This window comes from Aquila chrysaetos, chromosome 17, assembly GCF_900496995.4.
Source record: "Aquila chrysaetos chrysaetos chromosome 17, bAquChr1.4, whole genome shotgun sequence".
NCBI classification, from domain to species: Eukaryota; Metazoa; Chordata; class Aves; order Accipitriformes; family Accipitridae; genus Aquila; species Aquila chrysaetos.
The window spans coordinates 13191113-13215566 of record NC_044020.1 but is presented as its reverse complement, the minus strand read 5'-3'; the positions used below and the strand labels follow the sequence as shown (position 1 = coordinate 13215566).

Sequence of the window (24454 nt, the reverse complement as noted above, 5' to 3'; positions counted from 1 at the left end):
TTCCATCTGAAGATCAGACTGAGTATAATAGGGTGGCCGAGTATAACAGTGTGAGTATGGTGGCACAAGGGTTTGCTTGTGGTGGGGTTTGACATCTTTCGTGGTTCCACAAGCATCAGAATGAGCTTTTTTTCACAGGAAGAGTATGTGGTGAATTGTGTATGCTTAGCACTGGAAGTCGAGAAGAGGGGAATTTAAACTACTTAGCTGTGTGTGATAGACCTCACCAGTGAACAGCTGGTGGAGAGACTCTTTTAGCTCTAGGGGTGACAGCTTGTGTACTTGGGGGTGCAATAGGATTAGATAGCAATTTCCATTCATTTCAAAATAACCTTGCTCAGGAGGGTCAGGAATCTGGAGATGTAGGAACCCATAGCTCACCATTTGTTACTGTAAGTTTTATTGAACATTATGCTCTAATTAAAAAAAAAAAGCTTTTGGAATCAAATTTGACCTGAATATAACTCCGTTGGCTTCTGCGTTCTTACACTAGGGATTAATTTGGCCCTTTCTACTTTTATGTAATGAGCTGATTGCCACAGTATCTTATCCTTGTTACACAATCGCCCTTGTCTGGCTGTGTCCCTGGAGTACTCTGTGTGTGTGTTTCTAGATCTAGGGTCTCACCTTGACTGACTGTATTTAGTCCTACAGCCTCACCCCAACTGCAGGTACATGCTTGCCTAGGACTTACACTGATACAGTGTATGTATGTGTATATATGTGCATTTTCATTCCAAGTTCAAACACTATGTACAGACAAGCATACACATATGTGGGAACTCAGGGACTTTTTCATTTGGCTGGCTGTATCCCTGCAGTGTTTGCTTTTACAAGGGGTAGGGGATAGAGGGAAGGTTACTATCAGAGATCTCATTTAAACAAGAAGGAGCATAGGAAAATACATTCTTTATTATTCTTCTGTAACAACAAGCCAGAAATATAATATACCTTTAAAAATTTTCTGTCCCATGCCAAAGAAACCTCCATTCAATCATTTTAGAAAATCTTGTTGCTCTCCTTCAAACAGTAACAAAAAGAAAAAGAAATTACAATGCCATCTGTTCCCTGCAAGATATGTGCCTGCCAGTACTACAGGTGGGTGTGTGGGGAAGGGCAGCAGGGGGAGCAGAAGGGGCATTTCTGGTGGCCCTGCCAGCCCCTACATCACCCTGGCACATGTTGGACCTGCCCTCCTCAGAAAACCGTTTCCTGAGGGGAGGCACCTGCCTGTGGCATTGGTACACCTGCCTGTGGCATTGGTATGCCTGCCTGCAGCAAAGGGTGCGTTCAGGGGGATTCCCCCCATGCCTAGACATGCCTGCAGGGGGAACGGGAGCCCCTGTCCCCACACACCAGAGGAACCCATTGCCTGGGCACAAAAGGAGCACTGGGTCTCATTCTGTATCCAGCATCCCACAGGAGAGCTTCATTTCTGACCACACTGCGTACCATGTTCCCTAGAGTGCCTGTGGACAGTGCAGCAGCTCGGTCACACTAGGGCAGCCTGTTTTCCAGGTGTGCTAGGGAACAGAGTAAGAGCCTGTTTGCAAACAGTGGTATAAAGTGGGCATTTCCCAGTGAACCCTGTTACTCTGCATGAAAGAGGACAGGTCCTTGTCCTTCCAAGCCCAGTATCTGCTTTCCAGTGGGACTCCCCATAGCAGCCAGCCTTCATGTTTCTCAGCAGCTCTCTTTTCTCCCCTTTCCTGTCTTCTCCTTTCCTGGGTGAGTTTCTAAACATAGCAGTCCCTTGTCTAGGGTTGAGATGAATCCAGACTTTCTGCCTTATAAATGAAAACAAAAAGGAAAGGATGGGCAAGGTCATCATCAGTCCCACAACACAAGATATAGAAAATATTATTAGCAACAAAGAAAAATTGGTCAGGGTAGGAGGAGGTCATGGGGAAGGTGCAGGGAAAGGAGGTTTTCACCCCCCAACCCCTGCATTGTCCTCCGCCTCCCTCCCATTCATTTTACCTCTAGTCTATCCCCTTAAAAACAATCTCTCTCTCACTCTCTTGCTCACTCACACACACACACATACACACACACACACATATATAGATCCCATTTGTTTTGTGCAATATTTCACCATTATTTGATGCAAGTAAAATATAGATCTATAAATATACCGCTCTGACTCAAGTCCCATTTCAAGTATGATTGCGGAGTCCAGTATGGTAAAGGGAGAAGTTCCCCTGAGAGGGAGGTTGGGGAGAGGTTTGGATCCAGCAGGCAAAGTCTAGTCCTGGCTTGCTGGGAATGTGGAGCAGCAGTAACACGCATACGGAGTCTGCAGTGCACCAGTTCTGCCCTTCAGATCGGGCTACAGTTGCAGCCCATGGGATGGTTGGAGTGGCTATACAGTGCATGGGGGAAGAGTCCTTCCTCCTCACATCTTGCGAGCCCTCCTCCTCCTCCTCTTCTCCACAAGCAGTATGCTGGGAGTGGGGTACAATGTGTGTGCACACTTGTGGGTAGACTGCTTCTCCCAGTCCTTCCAGGGCAGCCTGGTCTTCTGCTTCCTGAAGAACAGCCTCCCCTGTCCCATGTGTCCCTTTGTCAAAGGGAAGTCATGCTGAAACAGTCCAGAGCATCCTGTCTCTTTGCCTCTGGTGGCCCTGGGTAGGCCAGGAGGGATTTTGCCACTCCAGACTTGGTATTTTGTGCCCATGGGTCAGTACAACCACCTGTCTGGGACCAGAAGGGGGTGAGGAGCCAGCGTGCATCATTTCCACGGGGATCCAGCAGCAGCGAGCAGGAGGGCTGTGAGATGTCCGAAGGCATTGGGATCCAGCTGGAGCAGGGGGAAGAGGTGACGTGCCCTGGCAGGGTCCACCTGCAATGCATGCTCGGCTCTGAACACAGGTTGCTAGCGAAACACCCTGCAAAGCTGGGCTGGCTGCCAGCTTGTTTCCTGATGGCAGGGATCACAGCATCCACAGGCACTGCGGATGCATGACCTCCGGTGTCATCTTCCTCGCCCAGGAATACCCACTGTGACGGGTTAGAGCAGGTTACCATGGCAATATGCATTCTCCCCTGGAGACAGCATTTTATCCCACTTCCAGTGATACAAAATGAGTCCTTATGTTGAGTTCCTTTCATATTTTTTTTCCCCTCTCACTTGTTTTTTTTCCTGTTGTGTCGGAAAGAGCTAAGACTAATAGGAGGCACTGCAGTCTGAGAGCTTTAAAATCTGGTTGGGGGAAGTCACCCTACATGACAGTGGCAGTGTGCACAGTTGTGTGTGTGGGCACACTCATGTGCAGCTATGGATGGCAGTGAACAGAGAGTGATGGTGAGGGGAGCGCATGCGGGCTGTGCTGCCTACCGTGCTGGAGTCTCCCACCTGTGCTCTGGGCGCTCCCACCTGTGCCATGCTGTGGTCCAGGATTGAGCCTTCATCTCAAGACCCTCCAGAACTGTGCCCTGTCTCTTCAGTCACCCCAGCTGCATAACCCTGCTCCATACACTGTGCCTGCCGCTCTGCCAGCCATGCCAGCTCTTGGGTTGTCTTCTCCCACCACCTTCCCATAGGCTCACACTACTCCTCAGCATGGCTTACACTACCAAGAGTGGTAAGCCACCTCCTCCTCTAGTCTTTCCTGATGACCCACTCGTGCTCTGCCAATCCAACATTTCCAGATGGAGGCTTCATATCCTTCCTTACCCTCTCCATTTATCATAGAAAACATAAAATAGAAAACAAGAACACATCTTATTTTTTTCATGCTGTGTACTCATTTCCAGACTCATGCTGTAACCTTAATAACTTTGCCTCTCTCCATCCTCTCCCACCCATTTCCACTGGCTCTGTACTATGGCTGAGATGTTTCTGTTGGCTCCTCAGTGGCAGGGTGCATGTATTTTGTTTGAAGCAGGAGGTGGTATGCACTGTTTTGATAAGACTAAGGTAAAATGGCTGAATGTATTCATGGCTGCATGCAGAGGGCAGATCAGTATGGGCACATGTGGATCTGCATGCACAGGTGGTGTGTCTGGAGCTGGGTCTGACTGTGCCTGTGTGTTGGCATCAGAATGAGTCAGTGTGTGTGTGTACAGGAGGACAGCTCTGTATCTGTGCACATATAGCAGATGATATGTGTGTCAGCTTGCAGATTTGGACTTGGCCAGGAGCAAAAAGAGGGACACTGCACTCCCTGGCAGTGTGTTTGAGTGATACGGGTATCTTTCCACCTTTAAAAGTGAGAAGGGAAATCTTCCCCGACTGTTGTCATCCCCTAGGGACTTTCCCTCCCTTCTGATGTGCTCTCGGCAGCACTGACTTGTAGGGTGGGCAGCAACTTACTGTCACGCAACAGCAGTGACCCTAACAGAGAGGCATGGACATTTCTGATGTCCTGCTCCTCACATAAGCTTTCACAGAACTGCTCTCTGTTTGCAGAGAGCTCTTGACAGGATACAGGACGACTCAGGACCGAAGCTGAGAGGATGACACAGGTTCCCAGAAGGTGCCAGCTGCCTCCACAGCAGGCATGCGAGGGAAACTCTGTGCAAGGGCATGAGGCACAGCAAGCACTCGAGGTCTGACTCTACTTTATTTGTCTGGGAGGGCCCAAGGGTGAAAGGGCACGAAATGGGCCTGGGGCAGAGGAACAGAAATTGAGCCAGGTGCCCTGACTCCCCAGAAGCATGTTGCACTACTTGGGTGAGTGGAGCAATAGCACAGTCTGTCTGTCTGTCTGGGAGGATGTATTTTGGGAGGACCCCATGCTTGACTGCTCTCCGGTACCTTTGTTCATTGCTGTCCCTTCCTTCCTAGAAGAGTTTCATGCCACAGAAGAGATTTGTTTTTGCTCTTCATGTTCACCTTCTGTGTCACCCATGAGTGGCTGCCTCTTCTTCAGCTCCCGGTGGTACTTGGCCATAAGGGAGGCATAGATGCAACCATAAGCAGCTGCCACCACCATCATGATGCAAACAATGCCGCAAACCACCCCTGCGATGATAACAGTGCCAATAGCCCGGCGCACGCTCACGGGCCTATATCGCTGTTTCTGAGGACATCCCACACTGGGCTCCACTTCTGTTTCTGGGCCTGATTTAGATTTGGAAGGAGTTGGGCTTCCTTTAGTGCAGGGTGGGCCAGTATTGTCCAGCACTGTAGAGCTGTTCTCATCATCCAGCTGGGAGCAGTAGTTAAACATCTCCATGGGCACCATTCGCATATCCTTCCCTTTCAGCTCCTTGGGCAGGGTACATGCCAGCTGGTCGATTTTCCCACCTGTCCCAATAGAGATAATAGGAGTGAACCACAGCTTCGTCCCGATACAGTGACAGCAGAGCTAGATCCTCAAGTGGGGTAAGTTCCTATGATTCCATTCACACCTGCTAAGTATTTGCCCTACAGAAGTCAGCCATAGCAGCATTATGGTTACCAAGTGGGGAACTGCTTTATTATAGCAGTGGGGCCATAAAATCCAGTCCCTCATGTGAATGCATTGCTGAGTAGAGAGAGTATTCAAGACAGCCTGCCAGATCCTCAGTGCTTGTCAAAGATGGAGGGAGGGAGGAATGGCTGCACCTCCATGCACCTGGCAGAAGGAGCACATGTGGTATCCATTAAAATGATTGTTTTGCCTAACTTGGAGGCATTTTGCATGCCTTGGCCCCTCACAACTGGAACAGCTTCAACCACGGCAGCTGGCTGGTATGCTTCTGCCTAGGTTGGATTCGACAGTAGAGCTCATGGTGCATGATATCTGCGTAGACATCTTTAAGGCCAAGACATGAAAGCCCTCTTAAACTGCCTATTAAGTCAGCCTCATACTGTTTAGTGAGTTATATAAGTGTCAGTAGAAACCATTTTAGAAAAGGAGAAATTAAAGCAAAAAGGTAGGACCAGGCTGTATCTTCTCAAAATAACAACAGACACACAGTCCCATCTTCTAACAACTAATCCATCCCCCCTCTGTGAAAATAGTGACAGATGTTGAAACAAATGCTTGAGTGAGTTTGGGCAATTTCTTTGGAAGGGGACAAAAAAGAAAAATTAACTCCTTGTGCTTTCCATCGACTCTGTGATATGAGAGTCAAGAAAGAAAACAAATAAACAAAAGAGGGAAGTGGCATTCGTATGCTTGTTTGATTCTGCTCACACAAATGCATATTTCAGACTGCAGTGTAGCCATAGGCATAGATAATCTTTTTGCAGCATGGCTGTGATCAGGAAGGACGTGAGAGATGACTGTTGCTATCCGGGTGATTTGAGACCCTTTCCTACTCATTGGCTCCAACGACAGAAGGTCAGGCCTTCAATCATTATTCCTATAAAATGTGCCATCTTTCTCTGAGTTGCAGCTCCTGAAAGCGTGTCATCCCATCAGCATTCCTGCTAAGTGATACATACCTTTCCAGCCTTCCGTATTTCAAGGAAAAGCTGGAAATACAAACTTGTCAAAAACTGCTTGGTTTGAAATGATGATTTTATAGCCAGTCCTACTTGGGCCTGGATTGTTAATTTGAGCTTTAGTTTGGTTTTGCTAATATTAGTTGCAGTATTTTCCTAAGTGGCACAGTTTCCTATGGTTCTTTTGTTGAAAGCAAACCTGATGCTTTACAGCCAAATCTGGCTTTTACTTCTCCCTGCTTAAGAAAGAGAACGGGATGGTTATTTTCAAGCGTGAAAAGCATTTCTTCTCTTTAGGCAGAAAGGGTGAGGGGAACTCATAATCCTAAAATTTTGATGTTATTTGAGGAAAGTTCTTTCCTCTCTCAAGAAAAAAAAAAGTAATCTTTCAGATTAGAAACAAAACAAGGAAATAGGAGATCTGGGACTTCTCAGACTGGCAGTGTTGCTATGTGAAGGTGCAGTGGCACCTAAAGAGACAAAAGTCTCTTAGCATTGTAGCACAGCCCTCATGCTCCTTGGCTAAGATCTAGCATTCAGGTCAGCTTGACCTGCCAGATGTATCTGCTCGTGTTTCTTCCCTGCCTGCCTTTGCCTTTCCGTGGAAGACCACAGAGCTTGGCTCCCACTGCGCAAGCACCTACCTCTGTAGGAGAACCACTCCATCCAGTGCTTGAAGTCTCGGAGGTTGCAGTCGCATTCCCAGGGGTTATCCCCAACTTGGAGTTGCTGCAGGCTGGTTAGTGGTTCAAAGGTCACCCTGTCCAGGCTCTGCAGGCGATTGGACCTGAGAGAGAGGGAGCGGAGAGCAGGCAGGTCGTCAAAGATGCCCGAGGGTATCTGGGCCAGGCCATTGATGGAGAGATCCAGCTGGCGCAGCAGGGCCGTGTGCTGTAGCAGGTCCTTGTCCAAGGCCCGGATGCTGTTGTTCCTCAGATGGAGCTCTGTGAGGTTCCCCAGGTCACTGAAGATGTTCTGAGGGAGCTGGTCCAAGAAGTTGTTGGATAGATCCAGCCTTTGCAGGGCAGAGAGGTTGGAAAACACTGCTCCTGGCAGGATGCTGAGTTTGTTGTTGAGAAAGAGGAAGGTCCTGGTGTTCGTGGGGATGTCTGAGGGGATGGAAGAGAGGCCCAAGCCACTACAGTCCACTTCCAGGTTGCCACTGTTACACTTGCAGGAGGAAGGACAAGCAAAGAAGGACTCGGCAGCACATAGAGACAGCCAACAGCCAAGCACTGGTAGATGAAAAGCAGGGGGAAAGAGAGTGCATGTGTTAGAGCAGTGCTTTCCCATCCTCACCCATCGCCACCTTGAGCCCAGCTACGGCTACAATATAACCCTCACAGAGGGACTCTTCACCGCAATGCCCTGCAGTGTAGTGAGCTTCCTCACAGCTACATCCCTTTACTGCTGCCCTGTACCCTGGCAGCAGGATTTTCCTCTTAGCCTTCTTTTCAAGAGCAAGCAAGTAAATATCCTTCCAGTTTCACAAGGAAGTTAGAACAGTGCATCCCAGAGGACTTTGCTGCCAGGTACTAGAGCACTGGAACCTGTCAGAGGAGAATGGAGCAGAGAGTTGTGGGAGGTGTCACCTCTGATAAAGGACAGCTCTTTCTACACAGTCAGAGTTGAGAGAGGAGGGACTGGTATATATTTAAGAAGCTCTATTTTTTCAGAAATAGACATGTTAATGAAAAGCTTTTAAGAAAAATAAAAACAAAACAACCTACATCTCAGTTGTGCTCCTGCAGTTTGAATCCTAATCTTTGTGACAGATCAGACCCAGGTCTAAGTTAGCCTCTAAATCAGGGTAGCATTTGCTTTCCGTATCCACAGTGTGTTGCATGGACCTTGTGGCAAGAGACTTTTTTATTAATTAGATTACATTACAAAGGGATGACCAAGAAAGCTGTTAAAAAGTAACAAGGAGTCCCTAAAACACTGGGCACCTTGTACTTCCCATTGCTCTCAAAATAGTTTCCGAATCCCACACCAATAGCCCCACAAGTATCTCCTCTGGCCAAAATTGCCCATAGCAATGGAGATGAGGGAAAAAACTGCAGGTTGGTAGTTAAAGAAACGGGTGTTAGGAAAAAGGTTAGCACACACCCCCTTTCTCCTGCAGTGTCTCAAAGGTGAGGTCGGACAATCCATAAAACAGCATTTTTTTAGAGCCGTTGTGGATCACCATTCCAGACATGGGTCCAGATCCTGTGAGTGGTGTCAGAGGACTAGTTACCAACCCTCTCTCTGGGAGCCAGTGGCTTTTAAAACTCTCATTTCTGTGACAAAGAAGCATCAGCAACAGCAAAGCAAGCTTTCTGCCTTCTGTCATTAGAGGAGTGGGAGTTATGTTTAAGCAGACTATGTAAAACATTTGCATCCTTCATCTTCATTCCTATTGTGGAATTGAGATTAGTTTCTTCAATGTGGGAAGCAAATTCAGCTCCCTCGCTGGTTTTTAAGGTGACAAGTTTGAGCATTTGACTAAAACTGAAGCAGGTTTTTCTGTATGTCATGCCCTGTCCTCTCCCTTTCTCACTTTTCTTCAGAGAAAGTAGTCACTTGGGGTTGTTAGAGTCTTTTTAGGGGTGAATGGTAGCTAAAGTGAATGGTAGCTAAAGACATTTATTGTCTCGCCATTTTTTCCTGGACTGGAAACCGGATTCTTCTGTTCTGCTTTTTTCCAAAGAACCAATAAGCAGGTATTTTGTTTCTTAACCCCAAAGGAATTGTGAAAGGACTGCCATAGGAGGGGGAGCCAGTGGAGACCCATGCTCTGAAGCAGCTCTGCATGGAACAGCTCTACAGTCAGCCATGCTCTTCCTCTCTTCCTTCGCACCACTCTCTCTAGAGTTTAGTCTGACCCATAGCTCATTTTTTTTTATATCAACTTTGCCTCTGTCAGCGCTGCTGCCTTCACACCCAAACCCTGTCATCCTGCCTAGGGCCTTTTTGTGTTCCCAGCGATCCTTGAGAGAACTGGCAGATTTATGGACTGGTAGGCTAAGGAGAGCTACACAGTTTGGATCCTAAGCTACATGACTTTATTAAGGGCCAAGGGATAAGTGTTCAGAGAGAGTGTTTCAGCATTTTTTATTTCATCCATCTTTCACAACTCCTGCAAGAACTTTTTTCTGTCCTACAGTTGAGAACTCAGGTGTACATCAGCCCAGGCTGTGCCAATCTGTATGTTCTTTTAATGATAATTATGGATCCTTATGGTGAAATATGAGAGAGATCTTTACCCTGAGCACCTCTGTGCTTCCTTGTCATGCAAAAGTTGGGGTCAACAGCAGAGATTGCCATGAAAGCAGATCATAGCCTGTGGACTGGTGCAGTGCAGGTACTGGCTGGCTGACTGATATATAATTCCATCCAGAATACATCGCACTCTTGCTGTAGGGAGAGAATTAAAAGAATGGGAGCTAGAGTGGGGAAGGGAGAGAGCCATGAGTCACTCAGGTAACCCCATCTTTTCCTGGATGCTTAACAAAAGTACAATATTAATAATAGATTGATAGCTGTGTTGATGAGATAACACTTAGCTGCTTTGTACACCAAGAAAGGTAAGAGCAGACTGTGTGTAATGCTATACAGGTGGCATTCTGTTCAGGGCTTATCTCTCAAAATGCCTACCCGCCACCGGCCCCGACTGGGTGGCTTTGGGGTTCCACCAGAATGTATGCTGGCAGTGGCTGGAAGGAACAAAGTCTCAGGCAGCTGGCTGTGGTTATGTTCAGGAACTGGATTTATGCCAAGTTTCTGCAGACGTATAGGATGTGCCAAAAATGTCTTGTTGTTACCCATATATTGCTTTGTGCTCTTGGAAATATTTTACTAAAATCATAGGGAGGGGAAGGTCTGATTTCATTTTCAGTCCCTGCAAGAGGTGCATCCTCAAGGATGTGAGCTGAGACCAAGGAATTCATCGCACTGGTTAGAATGCAGCTCTACGGGGAAGAGAGGCAGGGAAGCGATAGAACCGGAAGCTGTCTTCCAGCCCTACAGAAGGATGAGTAGTATGTGTTTTCATGTTAGGGGAAGATGAAGTTACTTTGTGGGGTGTTTGGTGACTCTGATAGGTAGCAGAAAGCTGATCCAGGTATATCAGATTAAGTCAAGGCTCAGTAGCATTCATTATAAATAATTTATACAGCAGTCTAGTCTGTGAGGATGGGTTACAAAGACACCTGTTTTCTGGAGAAGGAAACAATTCCCCCAGCTTCTTACAGTAGCAGCCCCAAATTTGATCATGGGGCCAGGAACAAGGGAAACCACAGCTCGGCACCTAGGCATGCAATAGTGATGGATACCCTCCAAGTGCTCCCTTTCCTCTGCTGCAGTCCCCAGATGGTTCTCTGAAGTGCAGGTACATTCCCTGAAGCCCCTAGCAGTCTCTGCTCTGCATTCAGGGATACTATAGCAGATGCCCTGGTCCACTGGGAAGATGCACAGGCTGAACTTTTACAATTTAATTTAAAAGAGATCTTCTTTATTTACTCCTTGATTTTCACTACATGTGGCAGTGGCCAGTAGGAGAATTCTGCATTCACACCCTGCATTCCCTTCTAAAATCTGTCATGACTTCTGCTGTGAAGAGCTGGGAGCCTTGCTCAGCAGCCTGTGTATAAACCCCTACCACAGAGAGGAGTCTGCAGCTTACAGGATGCCGGTCTGAGAAATGTTCAGAGTGCATCTTTGTGCTGTGGTATCTGTCTCACTGTTTCTCACCTGCCAGGCCCACTGGAATTCAGAAGCAATCATCACTCACTGTCCCACTTTAAGCCCATCTTCAGCTTTAGAGTCTCACTCTCCCTCCTAGCTCGCCTGGCCTCTAAAGGAATCAGGAATTAGTTCAAATATCTCCATTCTTAGCTGTCCCTCTCCCCTATTCTTAACCCTGATGTGACCTATTTTCTTTCCACTCCCTTGACAAACAGGATCACTGTACTTAGTACCTGAGTAGGCATTACTTACGACAAGCCTCTTGCCACCTCATGAGGAACCTGCTCCTCCACCGGTGGCTGGCAGTTGTAGGCAGCATTGTTGTCTTCTCCAGCGTGCCTTCACATCCACCAGCCAGCCTGGCACACGGCCCCAAAGGGAGGAGGAATGACCTTGTAGCCTGCCTGCCAGGTCCTGGAGGGGGAGAGCAGAGCAGAGCGGGTGAGATTCAGTTCCCTGGGCGCAGGGCTGGGCTCCGTGTTGTCCTTTCCCCTCCCCAACTAGAGTTTTGCCTTTGAGGCATTAGCTTAGTTTTGGAGGAGAGATGGAGGATGTTTCAGCAGGCGCAGCACGACAAAGGCACGACGTTAATTCTTTGAACCTCGCAGTGCAGAGATAAGGCCGAAGAGACAAGCCGGTGCTTGAACAGCCTGCTATGGTAGCTACATTAGCCTCATGCTCAAGGTTAACCTGATGAATTGCTGAGGTGACCCTGCCAGGGCAGCAGACTCCAGCTCGTTCCCTCTCACCTCCACGCAGGCTGGTACCACCTGTGCATCCTCTCCCTGACACACAGCTCAAGCTCACTGAGGTCTGGGCACCAGCAGCTGCCAAGGAGCTTCTCCCCCCACCCCTGTATTCTGTGCTAGTGCTTCCTTTATGTTTTAAGGTAAAATGGATGTGGTGGCTAGAGCAGGGCTGAGCAGAGCACAGCTTCAGCTTAGGGATTTCACACTGCAGCAACTGCAGGAGCTGAAGAGCGAGTGAGCCTCGGAGGAGAAGGGAGGACCCGGGGCGGGGGAGACTGAGTGGGAGTGTTGAAAAGAGAGGAATTACATCTCAATTAGAAGAAGGAAAAATGCTCAGTCTAATTAGAAACCCAAAGACCATAAACTCTCCCCTGACAATGAGTGACTGACAACAGGTTCCAACTTCCCTCCCGCTTCCCTTTTGGATACAGGCAAGCAAGAAAAGGGGAAACCCCACGGACCCTCCTGTCCCCCTGCTTACTCTCTGACGTGCCACCCACAGTTGCAGCAGCAGTTAGATGGACACATTTCAACCAGGGTACAGAAATAAACCATCCTCCATCCCCTCTGAGGGGCTCTGACAACATCCACAGCCATTATTATAACTGGGTGCTGCACTCCCACCGGGACACCCTCCCCACACATGTGCCAGCTGCTTCCCCTCCCCCAGGCTCCCATGACTGATTTATTTTATATGGGAATGTAAACCACCAGGAAATATTTAAATTAGCACCTTGATGAGGCAGATGAGCAGGTTCAGTGCCTGGACTCGTACATTTTGTAAGGCTATTTAGATCATTTACCCAAATGCCAATGCACCAAATAGAGGAATACCTCTCACGGCACTGGAACCGATCCAGCCTTCACCCGTTGCAGCCCCCCACTCCCCAAACCGAGCTAGAGCCCTTTCCCTGCAGTCCCTGCTGAAAGAGAAGCCGCAACAAATAACTGTCCCCAGTCGGTGCTTGCACTCCCCTGGCTGAGAAGGAGACTTTCAGCCTCCCCCACATCAACGTCTCTGTCCTAACGGCCACCCCTAAAGTCTCCTGTCCCCGGCTGTCAGTATCAACAAAGAGGATGAAAAGCCGCAAGCACTTACCTGGAGGGGCTCTGCCCGCAGCCACTTCCACCCAATTCCCCGGGCACTGCCCAGTTACAGCCTCTTCCTTCCCTCTCCCTCCTTGACTTTCACTCCCCGGCAGCAGGCTTTCCGTGTGCTCTATTTAACTCCCTACAGCACAGGAATAAACGGCAGAGTTAAGCTGACAGCCACAGAGCCTTATCTGCCTGCTGGATAGCAGGAGTCGTTCAGCTCCAAATCCCGCTGCCGAACAATCGCGTCCTTGCTCTCAGCATCAGGGGCTGCCTGCCACGCTCTGTCTTTCCCTCTTCCCCACCTTCACTCCATCTAACTTTGTCAGGGTTATAGATAGCTCTGTTCCTTGCGCTCTCGCCTTTTGGCTCTGTTTTGTAACACCCCATCTGTATCAGCTGGCTCGGCTCCAATCAGGGGGGCTAAGCTTTTAAAAAAAAAACCACCAGCTTCCTTGGGTGCTTCGTGACACGGCTTCCCTCTGCAGTCTCCTCTCAGCCCAGGCCCCCACTCAGGCCATGGGCTGGTATCTCCCCCACCCTGCTCACTGCTCTGTGCAATTCAGCCATGCCAGCCCCAGGCGACAGTGGGGGGCTGAGAGCAGGACCGACATACCGGGGCGCGAGGACGGTGATGGGGTCAGGGTTTCTAACCCTAGCTCCTTCTGCTCTGGCAGGGCAAGTCCGGCTCTTGCACTCATTTCTGGTACCTCACAGAAGCCTCTTTCTCTCAGGCAGCGCCAGGGCTCAGGCACGGAGTGCAGGGTGGGAGGAGCAGCCGTGTATAAATAAGCCCTTTCCCTATGTTTAGAATTTATTACAGTGCATAGTGATTAACACCTGTTCAGGCTTCAATGCTGTCTCCTGCGCTGCCACATGCACAAAGATGGAGGCGCCTTGATAAACCCAAGATTATTTTAAAAGCATGTCACACAAACACAGTGCTTCCCACCCCATAGATAGCAGCCACCCTTTGTGCACTCAGACACATGTTTCGAAGACTTAAAAGCAGCTATCTTCATGTATGTATGCAGATATAGTCGCCAGTCTAGCTTACATTTACAAATGTGTGCACAGAGTTGGGCTTGCACGCATACTGGGGACTCTTCTGTGACCCATATTTATCAACATCCATGTCTTGCACAAAACTGCCTGCTTCTCCAAGCATAACATATGCTCAGGTGGCAGAGCAGTAGATTTGGAATAGGTAGAGGTTCCTGACTACTGAAGTGCAAGGGGCAATGAGCTTCTGCATTTATACCTTGAAGTAGTATGTTTATGGAGAAATTTTAATTCCAAGGATCCAGAAAAACCCAGTTTCTCCCACGTATCTATTGCCCATAAGCACATTAGACCCTTAGTGATTAACATTCTGCAGCCAGGAGAGAGCAAGGAGGCAGAGAGGATTTTTAAGAGTTTCTTTTTTAAAGGTTTTCTCTGACTTATCTTGAATTCTGACTTAATTAGCTGTTTTACTGTGGCCCAAGAGATGCCTTCCGCTCTGCAGAGCACCAGGCCAGCTGCGCTCACTGCCAACACAGCACTGGGAACCTCAGTCCTGGGGCAATTAGCACCTGCCCACAGCACAAAGCTCTCCAGAGCACCACCAAATCTGTCTGGCTGCTTTCAGCCTGAGAGCCGGGGACTTTTCCAGTAGTGAGGACTCTGTCAGACCTAGGAGTGCCCCCCATGCACCCCCAGCCCAAGAGGAGAGGCACCATGCCACCTGTTCAGAACTAGCATGGCATTGCCTGGGTTTGGGGGCTCAAGGCTGATCTGCATTGCTGGAGCTCAGAATGCTCTGAAGTCACCTAAGGGCTCCACAAACCAGGCATTAGTCTTTCTTCCAGGCTTACTAGATGATTCCTTCCCCCTGGAGCAACACATCAGCTGAATGCCTTGTGATCCATCGGACACGGTGTCCAGAGCTTTCTTCCACGTGCTTGGAGTTGAGTCTTTTTTCCAGATTCTGGAGAAATGAACAGAGTAGCCTATGGGGGCTGGTGATGGCCTTTTCTTCTTGCCGTTTGATATAGAACAGTAAAAGACAACTTTTTTAGTTTCAGCTCAAAGCAACAGAATGAAATCATCCATTTCTGGCCCATGGGCTCCAGTGGCCAAAAATACACTGAGCTGAAGTGCCACTTGGACATCTGGCCTGCTGTCAGACTCAAGAGGACTCTCTAATGAGGATTCCCCTAATTGGCTCGAACAGGGAACTTTACTGCTGGGGGGGATGCTCAGGAGATTGTAATAGCTCTGCAGCAGTTGCTAGGGCATAAAAGCTACAGCAGGCACTATCACTGTCTTGTGCTTCCCGTATCCCTGCCCAGTCACCAGTAATGTTTGCAGTATCACTCTAAAGCCTTAGCTTTCATAAGTCGGGTCCCAAGGACCACACTGTGAGGCTGGGGAGGGTTTCAGTTTACTGCATCCACATACTGTTTTACTAACACTTCCCAATTCTGTGACACATTCTATCCAAAGCTTTCCATCTGCTTTATGAATGGCTCTTACCACGGTTGTAGGTGTTGTTGATATTTTGTATTTAATGACCCCCAGAATTAAGGCTGAGGTCGTAACCTGTAGTGCCTCTGCTCTAGGTAGGTGGATAAAGCTCTCCCATTTTCCAGACAGGGACACTGAGGCTAGAGAGACAGGTGACTGTGTCACTAGGATGAGTCACAGTCAGAAACAGAGCCCAGCAACCTCTGTCTCTGATTATCTCTCCTAGTCCTTTGCACTAACCCTTGGATCATGGCTCAGGGATCAGACTCCGTTAACAGCCTGGCTTACGAGCATTGGCAGGGCACGTGGGTGACCTATATTACAAAAGAGTAGGTAACAGAGGCTGCAACAGATGCCAGCAATAAATTATCAGGAAGTACACACAGACATTCATCCCTCCCCCACACTCTCCTTGGCAAGTGATGGCAAAGTCCCCTTCCCCTTTCCAATGTTGAACTGCTTCAGCCTTTATCAGAAAAGCAGCAGGGTGAGGGAGGGCATAGAGGACACTTTAAGGAGATTATCTTTTTTTCCTCCCCTTTTCTTGTTGTGTTTAGGATTCTTGTTTATTACCATCACCCATAATGTAGGGGGACAGTGGTACCCCAGAGCCCAGTGATTAAAGCACGTTGTTCTATGTTTGTTCCTTCATCAGCCCTTGGGGGAGAAAAGCTGGTGCACAGAGGGCAGGGAGACGCAGCAGCCATGGGGTCTGACTACAGCAACTGAAAGTTCATGAAGTAACCTGGCTGATGGGTCCTAGGGGGAAATCGTGCTCCTGACAGTACCACAAGTGGGTTTAGAGGGCATGGAGATGATGCCCGTTCTTGGTCCCCCAAGAGACCTAGGTCGGTCTAGCAAATCATTGACCACAAGAGGTCACCTTGTCTGAGCGGCAGCTCCTCGTTTGTTGTTTATTTGGACTGCGAAAGCACCCAGAGGAGGCAGCCAAGCTCAGCAGCACTGTAGAAACATACAGTGTGTGTCGCTGCCCCAGTGAGCTTCTGAGCTAAATAGCTGGGGGCTTCATTTCCAGCACTTGCTGATTTATTAACACATGTGTTCAGGATTCATTAGTGTTGTGCTGTCACAATCAATGGAAAGCACATTTTAAATTCACACTAGAAACCCAGCTGCAGAAGAAATGGTGCCATCTGACTTGCAGTGATCGATCACAGCTAAGCAAAACACCTCATACAGAAAGCTGTAAAGTAAGTAGAAGGCACGCAAAACCCACTCGGTATTGTAAGGGACTCTGCCACATTCCTGACTTGGTGTGAATAAAAACCTCACCCTATTGTCTGGGATGTAAAGAGGCCAAAAAGCTTCTCATCTTGGAATTACAATGTGTAGGCACCTCTGAAATGCAAATGTGATTGGTGTTAAAAAATGTTTCTTCCCCAAACCCCTCCAAGAAAAATCAACTTTATCTCCATTTTACGGAGGGGTAAACTATGACAGAGGTAACAATGGCTGCTGAGTTTAGCTGGCTGAAATTTCAGCTGCCCAGCTTTTGATACCTCATCATGAGCCCACATCAGTTCCCCACTCAATATTTTCAAAGCTGCCAAGTGCAGTGTTTACACTGGATCACTTGGGCTTGTAAATGCTCTCCTGTCCTGCAGAGATGATTTGTAGGGCTTATCAAAGTTACACAGAATAAAGGAGTTTTGGTGGGGCTTTCCCAAAGCTTCCTGATGGGCCTGTGGCAAAATCAGGAGAGAAGCCAGTTTTCTTGATTCCTCATCCCATACCTTAACCAAGAAACCTTATTTACATCCCAAGCCTCCCTGACCAATGCACAATAACGAGACTGAGAGATGTTAGAGGGGCTAAAATACCAAGGGCATTGGGCCCCATCAAACCCTCTGGGAAAGCACAGAGCATCCAAAGGGGAGCCAGGGCGGGTAGCACTGATGGGAAAGACCCAGATTGTTGTGGAGAAGTGGGATTCCTTGGGAAGCTGTGGAAGCAGGTGGGGAGACCGGGATATCCAACACGGGAGTGACAGGAAAGTCCCAGCACAGCGAGAGTGCAGCATATGGAGGAGGCCCAGAGCAGCAGCAGGAGGAGAGCTGAGGGGGCAGTTGACAGGAAGAAATCCAGCCATGTGTGTGCCAGCATCTTCTCCAAGTATTATTGAATGCGACAGACCACGTGCATGTTTCCTCCATGCAAAACGGAGGCAGCTGAGAAGGGAAGCGGGTGAGGGAGTGGGAGAGGGGCTCAGAGGAGGGACACGTGAGCTGGCTACCCAGTTTCCTCCTCTTTTTCTTGCCACAGAGTGATGTTTTTGTTCTTCTCACACTGTTGGCAAAAATTGGTAACCGAGTGAGATGTGGAGGGGGGTTCTACATGAAGGCTGAGATAACATTTTCTGATCCAGCCGGGAACAGTTGGCTGTGGGTGGTGGCTTGTCACCAGCCCTGCCAATTCTAATCCAGATCCCAGTTTTTCTCTTTCTCTCAGCTGTGGAGTGAAGAGCCTTCTCTACAACTTTAATTTCCTGCAGGGGTTAATCCCATGGTCAGTAGTAGCTCAGGCCCTTAATCCTTTCACTCAGCCCCTTGACAGAAGGACTGCAGGCGCTCCTGACCCAGCAGGTCTGAGGGAGGCATCATTCTGCTCCCAGTTCCTCCTTTACACCCCACGAGCATTCTTCAGCTCACTGGCATTTAAAATGCCACCCCCCGCTTCCTGCCAAGCCTAGCCCGGGGCTGTGGTGGGTGGCACATCCCAGGGAGAGGCTCCAGGCTGAGAAGGTGGCTTAGTGGGAGAATCCTAGTTCTGTGGTCCTCATTCACCTCCCCACACCACACCAGGTATTTTCCGCACTTCTTAGTTGGATGGTGCTCTGGATCCCCAAGTAATCTCTTTTCTTGTTTTTATTCGGGTAGTGTTCAAGAAGGTGGGTATGCATGGGCCCACATTTGTGAAGGTTCCCCGAAGGCTCAGAAATTTTGAGATGATCCCAGTACCTTCCCTGGGTCTCTTATTAGGGGCAGAGGATGCAGCAGATCCGTAAGAGGGAAGGTCCCAGCCTGTCTGAGATGAGATATACATTTACATGCACAGAGTAGTAGATGGAGGTGCATCAATTCAGCAGCAAGATAGGAAAATGTAAGTTTTTTAATCAATATAAGCTCTCAGTTCACAGTTCTGTCCCTGGAGTGCTAGGCCAGATGTCTATCAAACAGTACGGCCAGACTGCCGAACCAAGAAGCTTCCAGATCAATACCAAGAAACCCGTGTTGTACCTTATGGGGCCCAGGGCACTTCAGCCTTAAACCTTTCTCCTCTGCTTCCTCATTCCTAGAATCAGGTGAGCTTCTGCAAGCCTGGGTGATCCCGCGCACACAAAATATCCCACACCTACTTGTTTGCCATTATTCATGTCTGCATTTGCCCAAGAACTGGCTTTGCCTTTTTTGATAGTCTGTATTCTGAAATACACCGGGACTCCAAGCCCACTAGCCTTCCTAGTGCTTGACTCTGGTTACTTTTGCTTCTGGTGGAGAAGCCAAAGTGATGGAGAACTGCCGCCACCTGAGCTGCTGAGTGAAGGAGTTCCCTCCCCCTCCTCCTCACCCCACACCTTGGCTTCCTTTCCACGGCTGCCAGCCTCTCTGAATCAGACCACCGGCTGCAAGGGTAGTGGCTTGCCACTTCAGCAGTTGGAGCAGGAGGATGGAGAGGAGGTAGAAAACACAGTGGGACAAGGGAAGAACTTCATTGCTGTCCCACTTCACAAGCCTGTGGCCCGGGGGGTGTTCACAGTGGCAGTGATCATCCATGCATATGCAGTGGTGGGGCAGAGCACAAGATGCCAGCAGTAAAAATCCTCTCTGCTCTTATCGTAAGGGGATCGGTAATCTAGCACGCACACAGCTCCTGGCAAACCTCCCAAGGAAAGGCTGACTCTCATTGTTCGCACACGATGCATTTACACTGAACTCTGAAGGAGACCTTTTTCTGCCTTAGTGAGTTGCATAGATCTGTTTCACTTGGTTGCCACTGTGGCATGAGGTCGGCAGTGCTGCCTGTTAGAGAGAGCCTGGAGCTCTTCTTCCCCTTCCCCATCACCCCCCATCACCTTCCCAGAGCATCCAAGAGGGGCATCCCTGCAAACTCCACACAAGCTGCTGCCTGCAGCTTCAGGGGTGCCTGAGGATCTCTGGGACACACTTACACTCTTTACAGGCTGGGAACGTTGCCCATAGCTCAACAAGTTGTGGTGACAGTTCTCACAACCCAGACCTCCAGCCAGGATTCTTGGATGCATCTGGGTTAGCACACATATCACAGCCCCATGCTGCCGAGCTTGCTGAGGCTGGGGAAGGTCTTCAAATTTGATGCGACTTTAGTTTTCTGGAGGGTTGCAGCCACAGAAGAGTTACGAGTATAGCAACGTTCACATCCAATCAAAATCCCTAAAGGCAAGTGGTGTGGAGAGCAGGGCCCACCTTCAGCACCTCTGCCCCCACACAGCTGCAAAATCGCAGCAGCAGCATGCCCTGCTTTGGGGAGCAGCGGCAGCAGAGAGCCTCATCAGGAGTGGAAAGAGAGCCCAAGTGATGAGTGCTAAGTCAAGTTGCCTCTAACAGCTCCTCTCGAGTCTCAGGATGTGGTTCTACTTTTTTATTCCTTGTGTGAGGGCATGGTCCATGGGGAAGGAAGCTTCCCAGCTTCCCAGCCTCCTTGGAGTGAAGAGGAGGGTGGTAGCAGGGCCTGTCTGCAAAGTAACAGCCTTTTCTTGCAGTCAGTTGTGACGTTCAGACTTGTATGGCCCTGCTGTAAATTTAAGTCTCAGTCCTTCCTGTGATGGGTGTGCGGCATTGCAGTGTATAAATAATGGAAAGTCTCTTGTTTTCCCATTCATAAAAAAAGAATCAAGAAAGTGCCATTTTCATTTTTTTTAAAAAATTGCCATATGATAAAATATGCTATTTGGCTTGCAAAGCCAAGCACTTAAATGTGAGTTAGTACCTGCAGAACCTTAATTCAGCCACTTGCATGTATGCATTACAACACAGCCTTTGCTTACCCGTGCAAGTACTATTTCTTTTTTTCACAGGACCTGTCCCATACTTAGTGTAAAGGACATGTGATACTCAAGCTAACAATGAGGATGTTGTAATAAATAAGGCTATTTTTATATGGTCAGTATTAAATATTAAACCGCAGTTTTGGCAGGTGGCCACAGTCTGTTCATTCCTAATTTTGCGGGTGCCCAACACGAGACCCTAGGGGCCATTTTGCAGAACTGCTGAGCACTCACAGCTGTTTTCCAAAATGCTGGCAGCTTAGCCAGCAAACTGGTACGATCTCGAGGAGTCAATGGCTCCAAGAGCCAAGAGGCCCCAGGCTCCGGTCCTGCACCTGCTGCTCCTTCCCTATGTGGCTAAAGAGGAAGTCTCTTTCCCTTCAAAAGCAAGGAAAATAACCACTCTCTCTTGCCTCCTCAGGAGCATAAATTCTCTATCATAAGCTATGAGGCAACTGTAGCAGCCAGCCTCTTCAGAACACCACAAGACAATGAATAATGATGTGTTGCCTGCAGGGCTTGGATGGCAGGCAGTAAACAAATAAAACAGGCACACACTTTGCAGTACCAAAAAAAATAACAGCCCCCTGCTTCACTCCCCGAGCACCGTGTAGCCAGTGCCCTGAATGAGGCAGTTTATGAAAATAAAGCATGTCATCCTACCAGTCAGGACTGCAACCGGGTGCAGATGGCATGCTGCCCCCAATCCCAACATTTCCTAACTTTCAACTGCCAGTTTCTGCAATGTGAATAAACCCATATTTCACGTAATCCCACCCCTTGCAGGTGAAACAACTTTTCCTTCCATCTCTCCAGCCTGGAATTGAACTGGTTTATAGAAAAAAAAAACTTCTTCTTGCTATTAGGACACCCTCAGCCACACAAAGCATTTTTGTGAGCCAGCATTTGGTAAAGCCACAGCAGGAATAAGGTATTTCCATGCAGTAGGGACAGAAACAGCCCAGGACTCCAACTCCAGCTCCTTCCCACTGATAACTGGAGTGTGTGTCATGGTGTAGTACTCTGGAGCATTACCCAGCTGGCAGGAGTGTCCCAGTATGGTCATTTGAATTACGGCTTGAGCTACCCAGGGCTGGGACAGATGTCAAGCGGTGTAAGCAGCTGCTTGTAACCAAACATGGCAAGTGAAGGAAACTTTGGTCTCTCTTTTGAATCAGCAACAGGCAAGTGCTGAAGAGTCACCAAAGAACTGCTCAGAAACGCCCTTCCACAGGCTTGAGCCTGTCCTCATCCTGTTCCAGCCTCTGCTGCTCCCTGGATGCTTTGTCCAGGTATCCTTATGGCCCTGTGCTACTGCTGGTCTTCCCTGCTGCACCAAGGCACAGGTCTCCCTTCATCAGGCTTCTGTGGTTCTGAAGAGCCTATAAAATCCTTTCTGCATCAGGCTTAGAAAAGCCAGAGGAAGAGCAGAAAGCTGGAGTAGCTCATGAAGATATCGGAGCTGGGAGTGCACCTTGCTAGCGTGTGGCATTCACTTTGCTGGAGGCAAGGGTAAAGCTATGATCTGCTATAAAAATTACGTAAAAGGGCTTCCCCCCTTTCTCTTTGCAAACAGTCCCTTTGCTCAGGATTTATCATAATTCCTCCAAGTGGGCAAGATACACTAACAGAGACTGCACTGATGTCTGACAGGGAGACAACTCCCGCAAGCCTTTCGCTCATGTGGAATAATTCCCTTGCAAATGTTGTTTGCCCACAGCAGTTGGAGGAAGATCCACTCCCCGCCCCGCAACAGACCCGAGCGACAAAGCTCAGAAGAAAAATGGTTTGCAATTCTGGAAAGGCACCCCCTCCTCCTCACCACTAGAAATGTCCCCTGCTTTGTGACAAGTCCCTGTGTGCCTTTAAGGGTCCCCCTGTGTTTTAAGGCTTTCCTTCTTTAAACCCTGCAATAACAGCTGCTCCAGCCCTTCCTCAAATGAGATCTTCATTTCTCCCTCCATCCTTGGGTGGCAGATCAGGCACCCTGCTCACAACCATTGCCTTTGGGGTTGTGCTGGACGTGGCACATTCAGGCTACCTGATAGTCCCCATGGCAGGGCTAGGGCCTGGCTCGGTCATGACCTGGTTGGAGCAACAGCTGCAAATGTCCTCTCTCCCCAAACTGGGAGAGCTCTGATTTTACATGTCTCTCTTAATTAGCATGAGATGCAGTGGCAGTAATAAACTGAGCAGGCAGAGGGAGAAGGGGGGGGTAGAATGCCCTGCGTGGGATGTATGTGTGCACGTGTCTGTGCATGTGTGTATATGCACACACACACACACATGCTAATGCTTACATATATACCCCTACCCATAGGGGGCTTCACATCAGCTCATTTGGGACCTCATTCTCCCCCTTTCCTCCCAGGCAGGGCTGGACAAGTCCATGAAGTTTCTCTGTGCTGTGTTTCACTCCCACCCTCGGTGCTGTGCCTTCCGCCCAAAAGTTCAGAAATCACAGGCTCAGCCTGTGGGGATGCTGGAAGCAACTTGGGACTTATTTTTGGCTCTACTTGTGATATGGCATCCTTCACTTCATGTCCTGTGGTCATGTCCATGAGCTTTGTGTGTGAAATTGTACATGCACGCAGACACCCTGACACATACACACGCCCCCTCATCCTAAAGCTGTATATTGAGTGCTGGACCTGTTCAATTTTGGTCCTCACTTCCCCATTTTAGGTTGTTCTTACTAGGACAGCTGAGACCAAAATGATACCCAGCAAAGCCACCATGGGTCAGGTGAGTGGCACCTCACATGCCGACCCCTCTCACAGCCCCGAGGAGAGCACAAAAGCCAGGGCTCACCAGGAGCTGCTTGGTACCCGGTGACTACAGCAGCAAGCACTTAGCCTCAAAGCTGCACCTGAGCTGCCCGTGCTGCAATGAAAGACATTGGTGCCATTCATAGCTGGGAGAAGTTCCTCCCAGCTGCCTGCACTGAAACTGGACTCGAACCAGTACCAGCAGCCTCTGCGGCAGGGTTGTCATCCTGCCTTATGGGGAAGATCGCTGCCCGTGAACCTCGCACAACTGGGATTTGTGGACTGTGCCGTCTGGCAGACGGTGCTGCCCCTGACCGCCACTCTGCTCCCCGAGGAAGCCGGTTCTTGGGGGGCAGCTCCACTGATCTCGCATAGCCGGGGAGCGGGGGGGAATACAAAAGAGAGACGTCGTTACTTACCTCTCTCAGGCTGGGATGGACCCTCCTGTGAGAACAGCAGCTCTTCCAGCGAACCCGGTACAATCCCAAAACAAATCCAGCAGAAAGTCCCTCCGTCACCGGCTGGGCTCTCGGTGGACCCTAGCTGGCAGGAGCCCCTCCTAGCCAGCCGCTCTCCCTGCGTGGAGGGCAGAGGAGCTGCACGGCGAGATGGCAGCGTGGGAAAGGGACTGTAATCCTCCGTTAATAATAAATAGGGGAGAGGGAGAGAGAGAGAGAGGCGGGAGAGGGAGCGACTGCGCGCGGCGAAGTGACAGCTGGGGGTACATCTGCGATGGCAGCAGCACGCGCACAGGAGCGCGCAGAGACAGTGCAGAGGAGTCACCCTGCCAGGCAAGCAGGGTCTGCTCCGAAACACCCAAGAGAAGGAGCTCGGGAGGTTTTCACTTCTCTCGACCCCTCCTGGAGAAAGGGCAGTTGCTGTTAGTCCCTCTCTCTCCCTCCTCCCCCCCTTGCCGCTATCCCTCTCCGGGTGCCGGGGAGGGGTGAGGAGATGCCAGGGCAGGGGAGCTCCCTACAGCCCCTCGGGAGGCAGATTGGTCAGGCACAGGTTATGAGAGGAGGCACCGAGCTGAACGCCTCCTCCCCTCCCTCCATCTCTCCCCTGCCTGGTATAGCTGATGACAATAAACCCGGAGAGAAACGCGTGAGGAGGAGAAGGGATGAGCCCTGGGGAAGCACCCAAATCCAGCCCACTGCCTCTGTCAGGCTTCCCTCTGCGCTATCCCATG

General features: G+C 49.4%; 2 protein-coding genes across 8 annotated transcripts in view; one reads left to right on the top strand and one right to left on the bottom strand.

Moving 5' to 3' along the window:
• Positions 1-24454, top strand: part of CACNA2D4 (calcium voltage-gated channel auxiliary subunit alpha2delta 4) — a 131261-nt gene that overhangs the window by 76632 nt on the left and 30175 nt on the right. The gene's annotated exons all lie outside the window — the stretch shown is intronic.
• Positions 895-24454, bottom strand: LRTM2 (leucine rich repeats and transmembrane domains 2). 3 transcript variants are annotated; one of them, XR_005934197.1, is made up of 6 exons: positions 23685-24454; positions 12953-13084; positions 11357-11518; positions 7021-7611; positions 2136-5251; positions 895-1787 (listed from the first exon to the last, which is right to left on the bottom strand). XR_005934197.1 is itself a non-coding variant. In XM_030040139.2 (5 exons), the coding sequence occupies exons 3-5, from the start codon at positions 11421-11423 to the stop codon at positions 4797-4799; spliced, it is 1113 nt and encodes a 370-aa protein (XP_029895999.1). In that variant the 5' UTR covers positions 11424-11518; positions 12953-13084; positions 23685-24454; the 3' UTR covers positions 895-4796. The 3 variants fall into 3 exon arrangements, 2 of the variants coding, with proteins under 2 accessions (XP_029895999.1, XP_029896000.1); XM_030040139.2 differs by having other exon boundaries at positions 895-5251; XM_030040140.2 differs by lacking the exon at positions 23685-24454 and adding an exon at positions 13562-13850 and having other exon boundaries at positions 895-5251.

Coding starts and splice junctions, on each gene's coding strand:
- LRTM2 (XM_030040139.2), bottom strand. CDS start 11,423: ATGCTGCCTACAACTGCCAGCCACCGGTGGAGGAGCAGGTTCCTCATG. Junction 7,612..11,356: donor GAGGTGGCAAGAGGCTTGTC/GTAAGTAATGCC, acceptor TTCATCTACCAG/TGCTTGGCTGTTGGCTGTCT. Junction 5,252..7,020: donor GGAGTGGTTCTCCTACAGAG/GTAGGTGCTTGC, acceptor CTATTGGGACAG/GTGGGAAAATCGACCAGCTG.